General features: G+C 36.3%; 1 protein-coding gene across 4 annotated transcripts in view; it reads left to right on the top strand.

The window, feature by feature from the left end:
* DLC1 (DLC1 Rho GTPase activating protein) overlaps nt 1–14625 on the top strand; it is a 257450-nt gene that overhangs the window by 43304 nt on the left and 199521 nt on the right. For all 4 annotated transcript variants that reach the window (XM_066185796.1, XM_066185795.1, XM_066185794.1 and 1 more), the window contains one exon: nt 12773–13967. In XM_066185796.1, coding sequence (XP_066041893.1) covers nt 12885–13967 — 1083 coding nt within the window. In that variant the 5' untranslated portion in view covers nt 12773–12884. The remainder of the gene's footprint in view (nt 1–12772; nt 13968–14625) is intronic.

Genomic DNA, 14625 nt, shown 5'->3' with positions numbered 1-14625 from the left:
CATCAGAAATGTTAAAGTTCTTCATTTGCAAAAAGAAAGTAGCCCAATTACTTGGATCAAATTACTCCCTTGAAGGAAGTAATGAATTTATGTCTGCAGCCTTGAGAAAAATTAACACAAATGGCTACATCCATGTAATAGGAATTATTCAAATAGCTTTACTTCACCAAAAATTTATGTGCCTGAAAACTAATCTTCTTTTGAACTTGTACCTGCTGACCTTCTTGTCAAATTCCACACTTAGAGAACTGAGAAAAAAAAGTTTGTGCATTTAGGCCCAATTCACAAAGACCTCTTTAACACAATACACTCCCTCCGAAAAGAAAAGAAAAGAAAAGAAAAGAAAAGAAAAGAAAAGAAAAGAAAAGAAAAGAAAAGAAAAGAAAAGAAAAGAAAAGAAAAGAAAAGAAAAGAAAAGAAAAGAAAAGAAAAGAAAAGAAAAGAAAAGAAAAGAAAAGAAAAGAAAAGAAAAGAAAAGAAAAACTTGGGTGTGCAGTTTTCAAGTAGGCAAGGCTTATAGTAATTCTTTTAAAGTGCTGGGCTTAAAATCAATTTTAAAATTGTTAGGTGATGGAAAAATCTAAGGATTTCCCTTTTGGCTTTTTCATAAGTCTCAAAAGTTACTTAACTTTTCTTTTTCTTGATTGTTCAGAAGTATTAAGCCACATTTTATGCAATAGTTTTCTGTTGTTCTTAATGAATTTTGTTGCTGGAATGTATCTTCTTTGTTATAAAGCTTCCCTGAGGACAACAGTAGTAGAAGGAGGAAGGGAATTTACAAATGTTTTTCTCTTTTCTCAAAAATAAGCTATATTTTAGAATATTCTCCTTTTTCTTTTATTCATCTCGTTCCATTTTCTATTATTTGTTTTTCTGGAGAAAAAAAATAAAGTATGGGGTGGGGTTTGTTGGTGTTCTGTTCTTTTTACAAAAGAAAAAGCAAAAAGACAAAAAACAGAGTAACACAAGGGCCAGAGCAATTGAATAGCATATCCAGAAGCTAGATCTTGATTTCCTTCCTATTAAGAGACATCCTCTGATCCAACATGTCATTCAAAATGGGATCAACTAGAACCAGTTGTTCAGGTCTTTGTCCACTAGGGCCTTAAATATGTCATCCAAAGATGGTGATCAGCGTGAATTCTTAGTAAGGACTTTAAGACTGGCTGGATACACAGGTGTATTTTTAATATATGTGTGTATGCATATGTATGAAAACATGTGTATATATATACATAGATAGATAGATATGCATAGGTGTAAATATGCATAAATTATACCTCAAACCAACATTATCTAGAATTTTTACATGTAAATCCTATGTATATCGTATGTGAACACTATTTTATTGTAATAACTACTGATATTGAACTTCAATTTGTTTTATATTATATTTCACCATTGATATTTGTTGATGCTTTCAGGTACTACTTATTTAAGAACATTCTGTTGGTAGATAATCTGAAATCCACTACTACCATAGATTCTTGTTTCCCTCTAATGAGAACAATCACTCATGTTGAGATTAGTGATGCCCAGAGTTTTTTCTCTGGTGTATTTTACATCAGTCATATCCCGAATGCAAAGTTTGCCTTAGGCTGTATGTATCATTAAAACCAATTTCACTCATAATATGTACTCTTTCACTTCTAGCCTTCACTTTCATCTAGGCATTCTTTTTCGTACAGTTGGTTATTCCATTGTACTCTGTGTCAAAATCTATCAGCTTTAAATGAAATGCCCTTGAACTTTTGGAAATTTTATCATCAATTTTCTGACCTCTGAATCTCCACTGGTTCTCCAGTACCCTCTTGCTCAATCTTTCTCAGTTGTAGATGTTCCAGGTAGATAGGTCTTATTGGTGAGAGTTTTACAACAGGGTGAAACCACTACAAAAACTCTTTAATGCTAGAACAAATAAATGTTCCAAGCTGAACATCATAGTACTTGTGGAAAGTTTGCCTTATGATAAAGTATTTTGGGATAAGAGAGAGTTGGTGGTGAGTTTTAAATAAACATCATCAAACTAAAAAATGAGGAAAATCGGGAGTAAAATGGAGGATTGTTGCAATGACTTGTTTCACTAAAGGAGCTGAGACAAGATGGAAGGGGCAAGAGGAACCAGTGACAAATTTGCCAGGCCAAAGCAATTGGGGTTACATTATTAAAGCTGTATAACTGCACCTTATTTAGGAGCATTCATAACCTTAATATTGTATTGCTAGAATTTTTGCTAAGACTATCACAATATATGAAACTTTTTTTACCTTCTCATGAATTTTCTCATGCATGACACAGACGTGTGAAGGAGAACTTGCTTTGGATTGTCTTTTTCAGTCTGGAACACTTAACAGTCCACTTCTTAGCAGTCCTGAGAGACTCAACACACTAGAAGTTGTACTGTTGAATTCATTATACAGTTTTTTTTCTGCAGCTAAATGGAGATATCCCTTTTCATTTTGCTTGAGTTGTTTATCTTCAGTTAACACTGTTTTATCAGAGCAAGTTGATAGCTTTCAATAATAACAATTAAAATGAGAAGTTTTTTTCCTGAAAGGATGGTCTCTAAGAGTTGCATCCTCCACAGCCAAACCTGGGCTTTGAGGACTCCATATACAGAAATAATTTTACACTCCAATACCATCAAATACCTATGTGCAGATGTCACTGACAACTTCCAACCCTGAGTCACTCTCAGCTTAATTTGGTATACCATCCTAAATATAAAGATTTTTTAAAAGCTTTTGCATATTGTGAGAGATTTGGTATCTGGATAAGGAAATGGATCTGAATTAGTTTTAAAATCAAGGGAAAATCTCCATGTGAGCTCACAAGTCATCTGGTTTATTTTTCCTGTAGTTATGTACTCAGAAACAGCAATTTCCAGGGCTGAGCATATCTTTCCAGGCAGGCTACAGATGCTGAGTAGAAGAATATCATTACAAAATCAGGAGACCAGCTGATGAGTTTGGAATTGAGGCACTCTGGAAAATACTGTGGCGAATGACTCTTGACTATAGCAGATATATTAGCATTATGCCTATGAGAGACAGTGAGAAAGGGGATATAGAGGGGAGATACACATCCATACTCTGTAAAAGTCCTTTGGCAGACAAAGGATTTTTTGAATTCCAAAATAAGAATAATATAATGAAAAATAATCAGTTTCAGGGTTAGGTTAGAATGCAGACTTTTTTTTCCTCCCATTTTCACCAATGTGGAGGATAAATTCAATTTTTACATTCCCTTCCTTGGAGGAAGTGGATTTAATTATGTCCTCCAGTGCATTTACAAAGTACTCAGTGTACATTTTATGTTACTTCTCTCTCTAGTTTCAAAGAAATAGTGGTAGAGCTGCCATTTTGAATAACTCTTGCTTTTCACATCTTCAGATACATTCCAGAAATACTTACTCAGTTTGCTCTCAGTACTTCTTTTCAGGTGCAAAAAAATGGGATTCCAAATGATTCTGCTAATGGTTCATTCCAACCAAAAGGCTCAGTCACCTCAGTAGTCATTCTCTGTAGACTCTCAATGTTAAAATATTTATCTTTCTCAATGAGAGAAAATAATTTTCAGCTCTTTATGTACAAAGTATAGGCAAAATAATGTCAAAAATATTTTTTAGTCGCTTCTACACCAGGAATGAAAACAGGCCCCCTGCTATTCAGCAAGAAGGCTGGTTGCCAAAAGTCATTGTCCATAGTGCCTCAAACTACAGAGGTTTCATAGCTCATGGCTATAATGAGCACCAGCAACTTTTTTTAAAATAGAAACACCATATTAGAACCTTAAATCTAAAAAGCAACAGAAATACATTCTGGCTAATTTGTATTGTTTTCAAAAAGACCTCCTGTAGCTAAAAGATCAGTTTTTAACGAGAGTTGGCTAGGAAAGGAAATGTCTTCTATCTGGTGGAGGGGTGAAATATTTGTGGAAAACATTTCCCGAATTCAGGACCAAAAATAATAGCCACGGTTTCCTGGGTTGCCATGTCCCATGGGATGACCTTTTGTCATGTCATGTCTTTTCAAGATGCTTTCTTTCAACCAGGGAGTGAAAGGTGGTGTAAGCAATCTATAAATTATGTTATCATTTATATTTTCTGGGAATAGAGAGCCAAAATGATTTGAGGGGAGGATTGGCAGAGTGATGAATTTTCCACATGAACCTTCTATGTAAAAGAAGACTTTAAACCTTCACACCTGAGATTACTTTTATTACACAGAAACAAGGAATTTATATTACAGAATCAAGACAGTATCTATAATAACTTTCACACTACTGAATTTTAAAGACCAGCAGACTCACAGATCTGAATTGCTAGATGGGTCTAATTTTTTTCTTTGAAAGTCTATGCTATAAACTCTTTTTTGGCCTAAAGCTTTTTTTACTTTTTAGGGGGCAGTTATAAATTTGACGGCTGTTGTCACTGTGGAATGATACTGTGGTGAAGGGGATGGATGTTCATAACTGCTAAAAAGACTTTAATGCTGAGTATTAATGTATTAAACAGTATTAATAAAATTACAGTAAATTAAAATCACTGTGCTATAGATCCTTGAGAAAATAATATTTCACTGTTTTATTGACTATTCACAAAAGGACAGAAACGTAAAGTTGGATATTTTAAATGTTGTGTTTAATTGGTTTTGATTTGATAATTAAATTGGGTGTAAGCTACACAGCTCTTTAGTAAGCCTGGATAACTGTGGATCAGTTTGGATCCAGTCATTTCCCCTTTCTCATCCTTGAGGAAGAGCCTGGGCTGATCTGAGGCTCAGCACTGGAAATGAACCAAATACAAACACAACCAAGCTAAAACCCACTGTAATCACATGTTGGCTACAAGTAAAAGCTCTTCATTGTGTGATGATGAGCACTGGTAATGCAGCTGCTTTTTGAGGAAGAGAAAATAAAAGAGCTCCATGATGGTTTATGTTTTCTAGCTATACATTAAGGCATATTGACAAAGTTTGGGCTCATATCTTGGGAGTAAATATTTTCACAAAACAAACAAGACTTTTGGAGTCTCTGAAATAATAACTTGCCAATGTGACTTTACATTTTCGGCTGTCCAGTGTATTGAGATCTTATAATGTTGCTGTACAGTATCAGTTTTTGTAACATGTTAAATATCTTCCAAAGGAAGGATGTTTACACCCTTAAGTGTGTTAGGCATTTCCAGTGACAGTAAGCTGTAATAAGCATATATGGCATATGTCAGAATCTGTAAAGAAAGGAAGGGAGAATACTAAAGGGAGAATGAAACTGATCCCTGAAAGAAAGAGGAAATCTGATCCTGAAGGAAAGAGGAAATCCTTATCAAGTCAGAAGAATGCTTTCAGATACATGGCTTGATTAATTTCTTGTATGGTATCTCATATCTGAAATAACAAACTTTTTGCAGTATGATTTATATTTAGTATATATGATAGCTTCTATTTACTTACATGGACAAAAAAAAAGGGGTTTTTTTTGTTCTGTTTTAATGTTTCTGCTTTCTATTTCTACTTTGGACTTCTGCAAATTCTTGCTGTGTGACACACAATGAATAAATGTTCTTCTTCATGATACAGTTGATTTTTATATGGCTCTAAATTCTCTCTTTCCCAGTCAGGAAGCCTTCATGTATTTCATGCCTCTTCAGACAGAAGTCATACTTTTAATCCTTTCGGTTGTTTTTTGCTGTATGTTTTCCTACCCTATTTCTCTTTCTGAGAGGGAATTACCATCATTACATGTACTTTTCACTTTGTTGCATAATAAGAATTTAGAAAACATTTTTTAATATGCCACTGTATGCTCAGCCTCTCTTTTCCCAATTGTACTACATATTTTCTAATTTTCACCAAGCTTGAAATTCAATTGCAGATTAACAGCCACAGTGACTTAGACTTGAGTTTGTTTTCTGGATTGGTAGACAATATAATACAGACTTTTAATATGCATTTATTATTAGAAGTATTTTTTAATCACTGAATACCATTTTATTTTGTACAGAGAGTTTCATATGCAGTTTTATCTCCTAGCTCTCCATTTCAATTTGGTGAAATTAGCAAATTTCATCATTTTACTTCTTTTCTTGTTCTGAATAATCTAAAAAACACAGGTTTTAATACCTGCCTTCACAAAACTATTAATAATATCCCTCTTTATATAAAAAAAAATCAGTCGCATATTCTCACTTCTGATTTTCTGTTCAGTTTATGAGTTTTGTTAGTTTTAATTTTTGTTATTAATTAGATATTTTAGCCATTAACTGTATATGGAAATCAGATTTGCAAGTATGCAGTTCACAATCAAATTGTCTGGTTTTGATTTGATTTTAAAACAACTTTCGTTGCATCCAATCACTGCTCACAGCACCCCAAGGCTAAGTGTGTGGAGAAATTCCCCATTTCTCCCACTTTCTCACTCTGTGGAGATACCACTCACGAGGCCTAATACAGAGATGGGGATTCGAGGGCCAGAAATTCCTCTGCTTTTTCTTCCTTTCAATGATCAGAGAGAGAAAGATTGGAAAAAGTCTCTTATCCTAGAAAGACTGTATTTCCCACATCTACTCCTGTCCCTCCTCAGGATCCCTTCTGGCTCTGTAGCTCTCTCTTAAGCAAAGCTCTTCTCTGACCCCAAAGGCATTTACAATTAGCTTGGAAGAATGTCCCTCTTGCAGTTCCCCAGATTTGCCCTCTCTACATTTGTCTCCCCTTTCGTTCCTTAGTGCAAAGAGATTATTTGGATACCCTTCAGAGTTACAAGTTCAGTAATACTTCATTTGAGTATTTTTATGCATTCTATTCTGTTCTAAATGCTAGTATTTGGTTCCCAATCACTTTATTATCTTGGAATCTCTCCTAACTGATGCTTCAATAGGAGTCGGTTCTTCGGGGAGGAACTTATCAAGGAGGTGTTAGCAGTTGTGTCCTTTGGTTCTTTAGCTGTGCAGCAATTTTAAAATCCTGTATGGTAGGGTATGCTGGAAGGAATGTATATATGATGGACTTAGTGCTGTTTTCCTCTATTTCTGTCCACTGATCCATGGCTGGAAACCAACAGTAAGATCTTATCATAGAAAAGGACAAGTATCCTGTGAAAGGACACTGTTGGGATGTGGTTTTGTTCATCTGTACAAAAATCAGCAACACCTGTATTTTATAGTCTGTGTTCGCATTTATAAGTACATCACATGCGTACACATGCAAAAAATATTTAAATTGTTTTATTATTTCATTCTTAAACTATACTTGTCTTGAGAGTACTATGCTTTTTCTGATTTTTAAAATAAAGTTGTAAATACTTTTAAGTAATTGTAAGTTCAAACCCATTTTAGCATTTGATTTTACATATTAAAGAAATTAGAAAATAATTGCATCTTGTATTCACTAGATTAATACCTCACAACAAACAATCCTTACATTTCCACTCTACGACAACAGCATGGTCTAAAACCCTGCACTACAAATGCTGCTTATATGGAAACTGCAGACAAGGTAAGCCTCCATTTCAGTGAAATCCAAAAGGTGGTCTATATCCAGGAAATAAGGAAATGAAAGATTACCTTTTAAAAGCAGGAGATCTTTTAAAATAAATAGCTGGGAAAAGACCTAGAGGCTTATGTTTTATCTCAAATTATTTGTAAACAACATTCTGTGTCAGAGATTGGTATGGAGTCACTGAAAGAACTCTATGCAAGCCAGACCAGGAGATGTAAGACGAGTTTATAGGAAACAGACCCTGTTCACTTAGACTTCCTTAAACAAAGTTTACTGACTGGGGTCACAGACCAATGAAGATAAAATAATGATAACAAAATAAATATTTCTGCTTGATCTCCATTGCTTACATACTCCTGCTATGTAAAAAATGTAATGAAACAATCTTTCATCTTTGTTTATGTTCATAAGCTAATGCTTTGCCTTTTTTTTTTTTAAGAAAAGTTTTGCATCCCATGTAAAACACTGGCAAAAAAAGTTAAATTAAATTTTCTAAATTAATTAAAATTAGAAAAATTAAATTCCACTGGCGTGATGGTGGGGCTATACTGCCTGGGTTGCCCTCTCAGAAACTTTCCTGCCACAGACTTTGGAAGCTGTCTTGTGTTCTCTGCAGCTTTGTACCTTCCAAAGCTTTTCTATTTCTTGCGAGGTGGAGGTGGCATATGGTGCAATTAATTTTCAGAATGAAGGAATTGGTGGAGGTAGCAGGGACGTCATGCCTGGTTCAGGGGCAGTGCTTAATCTGGCCATACAGGGATGCCACCAAGTGTCCTGCCCACCAGTGTCTTACTTATGGCTGCTTTCACCATAGTCCGTCCCTCCTAATGGCTTGGGGCTCACTGCCTCAGCTCGTGTGGTGGCCACTATTGCTGCATGGTCCCGTGTTTCTCTCCTTATCTCTTTCTTCCACTCTGAGGAAAACAGGGATCCTCTCCCGTGTCCTGGAAGTCTGAGGGGCAAGAGGTAGGACCAGAGAGCCCTGGCTGTGTGCTTCTGCTCTCGCATTCCTGTAACTGGGATGTTTATCTGTCCTATCCTAAGCCCCAGAAGAGAAGCTGCTCTGACAGGTCTGGGTGGCCACAGTTCCAGATATCCGAGTAAATGTCCTTCCTTCTCTTTCCATTCTCCCTCTAGCCCCAAGACTTAGTTCTTCCTGCTGCAGCTTCCACAGGTGTCAGTCCTAGTATTGGGTTTGTGTAAGGGTGCACTTCTTGTGAAGTGTCATTTTTCCTTGAGGACGGAAGCAAAAGAAGGTAAAACGCATCTTGAAAAATGTGTAGCACAGTCAAATCTGAATGGAATTTCATGAGATAAAAGACAATTCTCTGTCTGAGTTTTGAAAGCCTGCTGAAAGCAGTTTAATATGAATTTTTCTGAAAAAAATCACAGGAATCCTAATTGAAGGAAAATCTTAGACAGTCTAAATATGAGAGAGCCTACCAGCTCATTTTGTGCTGTATCAGTTGTAAAGTCATTCAGTGCTGTGAGACTAGACACAAAGTTTCCAAAAATAAACTAACCTAAAAGTTTGCCCTACTTTTCATTAACGTTCTATTTTACAGTGAAAGGAGATAGGCAGTAAATTATTACAAAATCCATCTAAATTAACATCTAGTTTTGTAAATAATGTGAAGCATCACAGAGGGTTCTGGAATGGGTTTCTGCTGCAGTATGACAACTCATTGCCCAGTTTCACTTTCTATAGGTTAAGAACTACCTATTGAGTCAATGTTGCCAATATTCCTTAATTCAAACGTAGGATCAAGAAATTTTGCCCAGAAGAAATTTTATCCTTTGTATTTTTGTTTCAAACTTTTATTCTTCAGAAAGTTAGTAGCACTAAGCAATATCAAACAGTGATATATAAAAAATAAAGCAAAATACAAGTCTGAATTATAGCAACACCTGAGTGGACAGTATAATATTGATGTTTTGATCAGAAAAAAAGGTCTTTTCACTCTGCAAAACATTTCAACAGACTGATGATGGTTTATCTGACAGTCTTAAAATTCTGCCGAAATCAGATATATAGGTTTCTAGTTGTGGCATGGCAAGAATAGAAAGTGAGAAAGGGGGATGCGCCTTCCCTTGGGCAAAAGTACAAATGTACTTGAGAGCGGCATTTACTCAGAGGGTAAAAGACCCTGCATGTCAAGAAGAAAACGAGCAGCAATAGGAGAAAAGCAGTGATCAAGACAGGAACGCTTTCTTCTGCAAAGTGGTAGTGCACTTTGTTCTCTGGCAGAGAATCTCTTTCAGAGGTCTGGAGCAGTGAACCCTCCAAGGCACAGCTTATGTCCTTGCATGTAAGTGAAAGGAAATAGGTTGTCCTGAATAAATAGGTAGAAAAGAAACAAAGTTTCTCATCAGCCCTTTAAGTGTCAAGCAATTAGAGCAGGAAAATAATTTTTAAGCTGAATTGTTTAACGCAGTCTTTGAGGAGTAGAGAGGGAACAGAAGAAAAGTAAGCTGTCACCAAACTGAGCTCCTTCGTGCACCATGGGAATGAGGGGATTTCAGGAACTGCTGGTGAAGCTGCCTGGAGAGGTGTCATGTACTGTAGATTTTCGTATTAAGTGCTAACATACACTCGTTTGTTAGAGAACAATAAAAGTGCCCATGTCATATACTTGTCTTGCACTTCAAGCAAAGTATTTCATATTTCTCTGTTTAATACTTTTTCTACAGTGTATGAGGCAGCCCAAACTAGGGATAATGCAATTAACACAGAAAGGTTCCTAAAGTAAAATTTGTTTTTCATCCCCCATGAAATATAAATCACCACATCCAAAAAATGAAAAACAGTAACAGATCTGTTCTCCCATTTCTGTAACTCTCTGTTTAATACTTTTTCTACAGTGTATGAGGCAGCCCAAACTAGGGATAATGCAATTAACACAGAAAGGTTCCTAAAGTAAAATTTGTTTTTCATCCCCCATGAAATATAAATCACCACATCCAAAAAATGAAAAACAGTAACAGATCTGTTCTCCCATTTCTGTAACTCCATGTAGCAGCAGCAAGATTGGCACACACCCATTAAGTCTCTGAGAACCTGCCTTTTGCACCTTAAAAGTGGCCTAATATTAGGTAGGTGGATGTGTGTTGTTAGGAAGTCGCTTTTTTTTAGGTTTTTACCCATAACTTTTCTAGTATCTATATTGATTGTTGTCAGAAATGTCCCTATATGGCTGCATGTTTAATTTTCTCTGAAGTAGATGAGAATAGTGTTCTAGTAGGGGTAGAAAGGGAAGCTGCAAATGTGTTGCACCCACGTGCAACTCAAAATATTGCTCATGGAGGATGGTAGTAATCATTGAGCCCCTTCTAGTAAACATACCTCTTTTCAAAGATCAAAACAAAACACAGTGGTGACTGTAAAATTAATTTAAATGAAGAGCTTTAGTGTCCATCAGTAAAAGGTGCAGCAGAAGTTAAAAATATTATCACTATCGATTTTTTATTCTGATATTTTGGACCACACGCACTTAGAAATAAAGATAAAATCAGAATAAGAATGTGCTGCAAATTTATACATTAGTTTGACTTTATATTTTAATATTTAACATCTCATATGTGACCAGGAAAGAAGAGAGAATTATAAAATTGTATTAACTTTTTAGTACTAAAATTTGCCCCTGAAAACAGATAATATTTTGGTCTGGCTCTGTATGTTATTTTCCATTTTGCTCAGCCTCCCACATGCTAATGACTTGTGCATGGAATTTCATATACTCTATGAATATATGTTCTTTTTAAGCAGGGTCTCCATAGAGGTGGAAAATGTGAATGTGAAATGAAGCTTGCAATTCCTAAAAGAAGGTTAAAGATCTAGGGCTGTGTACAAGTCTATCCTGAAAGTCAGTTTGTCAAGACATAATTTATGGAGCTTCAGTTGCCTAGGCATAGTTCTGCATTTCTTTCAAGATAAATACTTTTATACTTGCAGGCATGTGGTTTGTCAAGGCAGCTTTGTGGCCTGGTGGACAATCGAATTTGCCTTAGTGGACTGAAATGACCCAGAATAAACTCACTACTTAATCTTCTTTATTGCTGAAATCGATAACCAGATCCATGCTAAGTGTTGACAGTTCTTGTGTAGGGAGTGAAAAGTAAAGTGCCTGCTCCTTGAACTTCTAACATTTTATGAGCCAGTTGTTTTGTTTTCTTCTTTGACAATGAACTTGTTAATTTTATTTTGTAATTCAAAAATTAATGTGAGATATTTTCTTCATGCTAGTATACACATACAACAACACAAGATTATCTCAAGTGCCATCATACAAAATGCCTAATGCAGCAGTCAGTGAAAGTTCCCCACGTAGAAACCCAAGCAGGGACAGTGGCCTCTGGCAGAGCCAGGCAGTCCAGGTGAGCAGCAAAGCTACAGCCAACCATGCTGGCTCAGAATCTACCCTTCTGGGGAGCCCTATCCTAAACAGCAGCTTTCTCCATGCCTTACACTAGAAGATCATTAATATATTCAGCAAGGGGTGTGTGTGGGGCAGAGTTCAGGTTTTATCATGTATTTGAATGAGGAAATACACCAAAAACTTAAAGCAGTTTTCCAAGTGTTGTATTTTAGAGGGTAGGACTACATGACCTTTAAAAGCCCCTTCAAACCCAAGCTAATCTGTGATTCTATGATTTTTTTTTTTAATTACTACACAACAACTGATTTATTCTGCAGTTTCTTGCAGCACTTGTAATTACAACTTGGCTTGAAGAGAATGAATAGCAACAATAAATATATAAGTCACTGAATGGGCCAAAGATAATCACAAGACAAGTAGTTTATACTTTTCGTAAATTTGGAAAAACCCTTAATGGATCTCTACCTCTTTGAGAAACAGCCAGAATTCTGTACTCCACAGGTGTCTGAGGAAGTAATAAAGCTACTCTTTGTACAAAGCAACTATAAGATATAATGTCATTTATACCTATTGAAATTATTATCCTATGAGAGACACAGTTAAGCTTGCTGTAAAATTTTGACTTTAGAGCTACTTGCTTCTCCATGTGCCTGTTTATACTATTTTTGTTTACTTGATACTGGAAAGTAATATGAAAAAAATGTTATACTGAATTATGAGTGCCGTCAAGTTTTGTATGAAAAGTATTAAAACTGTAAACAAAACAATCTTTTAAATTCCTGTCCTTCTTGTAACAGTCTTATCTTGTTTTACACTTTTGTTTAAACTGCTTCTTCCCTTTTTTTTTTTTTTTTAATTGGGAGTTGTTTCAATAACACAGTCTTTTTTTATTTCTTGCAGCTGTTAAAATGGTGAAACTTTCTCTCCCTCCGGAGCAGTGCACAGCAGCCATGACATCTCCTCTGGTCCTCTGTGGAAGGTACACTGCAGTCTGCTGCTGATCTGTTATGACATGTCTCTAGCAATCAGAAAGAAAAGCTGGGAAGAGCATGTGACCCAGTGGATGGGATTGGCTTTGGAGCCTGTGGAGTATAATACAGCATGTCGTCACGGACTTGTAGCTGATAACCTGCAGACAAGCATGGAAAAAGATGAGGTTTTGAGCATGGACCAGAAAGAAAAACGTGCTTCATTTCCAGAGTACTGCTGTAGTGGAGAGGTGACTGGCTTCCCTGAAAAGCAGCTGGGAAATGTTTCAAAGGAGGTGGATGAAAACGATAACCATGAGGATGAAGAACATTTTCTGGAGGCCAGCACAGAAACTCTAGTCCATGTCTCTGATGATGATGATGATGATGATGATGATGATGATGATGATGACTATTGTGCAATCAACCTGGATAGTGTTAATTACCACATCACTACTGTAGGAAGTGAACCCAAAGATGAAGGGCACAGCTTAAATGGAGCAGGCTCCATAACACAGATGGTACCAATAACAGAGGGTAACAAGGCAGCTGAATCATCTGGAATCAGTGGAGATATAAGTGAGGAACCTGACTGTGATACAGTTCCTAAAGAGGAGAGGAAAGAAGAAGATGTTTGTGGCAGTATTGGCCAAAGCCTGGAGCTTTGTAATTATGAAGTCTTAAATGAAGTAGTAGATGTAGAGAAGGAAAATTGTATCAATTCTCCAAATGTGAAAGAAGTTATTATGCCTGGGAAGCAGCTGCTTCATACTGCTGTAATTGCACAACAGCGCCGGAAATCTGATGCTTTCAAAGATGGGCTTGGAAAGTCTGAGTGCAATGTGGTAGAGAGTGGGATTTTTTCTGAATCACACACCAGTAGTGATGGACAGCTCTGTTTAGCAGTGCAACCCAGCAACGGCCTTATGCAATCTCCTCCTTGCTCTTGCATCCCAGCAGTGGAAAATGGTCTGGATGGAAGTGGTTTCACAGAACCTCAAGCGGCCCCTGAATACAAATGCCTTTCAAATGTCAGCTCAGCAGAAGACATTCAGTGGTTACATGTAAGGAATCATTTGACCACACATGAAAATTCAGACAATCAAGTGAAACTGCGCAAAAGAAAGGTAGGATGTTTGTAGACTGTTGAGTTTTTTTAAATAGTTTCCCCCAATTTCTGATGAAGGTGATTGTTTCATTAATTTATCAGGTTCAAACAGTTTCATAACAAACATGTCAACACAACAACTAAATTTGAGGAGCTCTTTTTAAGGTCTGAAAATGGCTGAGGTATGAATTTGGATGGTGCCTTATATTCACTTAATATATGTTGTTTTTTATAATTCTTATATGCTGTCCAAGGATAAATGAGTACATGTCTTCTTCTTTGGTTTTATTTTTGGTTTTCTGCTGCTATGATTATCTGATTCCCTGTAGGAAAACAGATTGTGTCCAGGGATTTGGAGGCCTTTTTAAAAAAAATTACAAGGAAAAAGTGCAACAAGATTTTATAAGGGAAAAAAAGGAGAGGAAATATTTTGCAGTAGCTCTTTGGTCTTCAGCTCAGCTCTCTGAGCATATGTTCTTGAAAAAACAAGTATCGCTGAGTCTGAAACAATGTTTTGTAATTTTAAAGCAACCAGAGAGTTTCACTGTCTTCACCAAGTAAGGAAGGGTATCATTACAAAATTTTTATGGAGAGATTCCTTGGCAATAAAACTCCCATTGGCTTTAATGGAAAGAGATGTGCTGATTGTGGCATTATGGAATTCATCTTAAAGTCTG

This window comes from Chamaea fasciata, unplaced genomic scaffold (assembly GCF_029207755.1).
Source record: "Chamaea fasciata isolate MVZ Bird 193981 ecotype frontalis unplaced genomic scaffold, bChaFas1.0.hap1 SCAF_6, whole genome shotgun sequence".
NCBI classification, from domain to species: domain Eukaryota; kingdom Metazoa; phylum Chordata; class Aves; order Passeriformes; family Sylviidae; genus Chamaea; species Chamaea fasciata.
The sequence above is the reverse complement of the archived record's forward strand: the minus strand, read 5'-3'. Positions and strand labels throughout refer to the sequence as shown.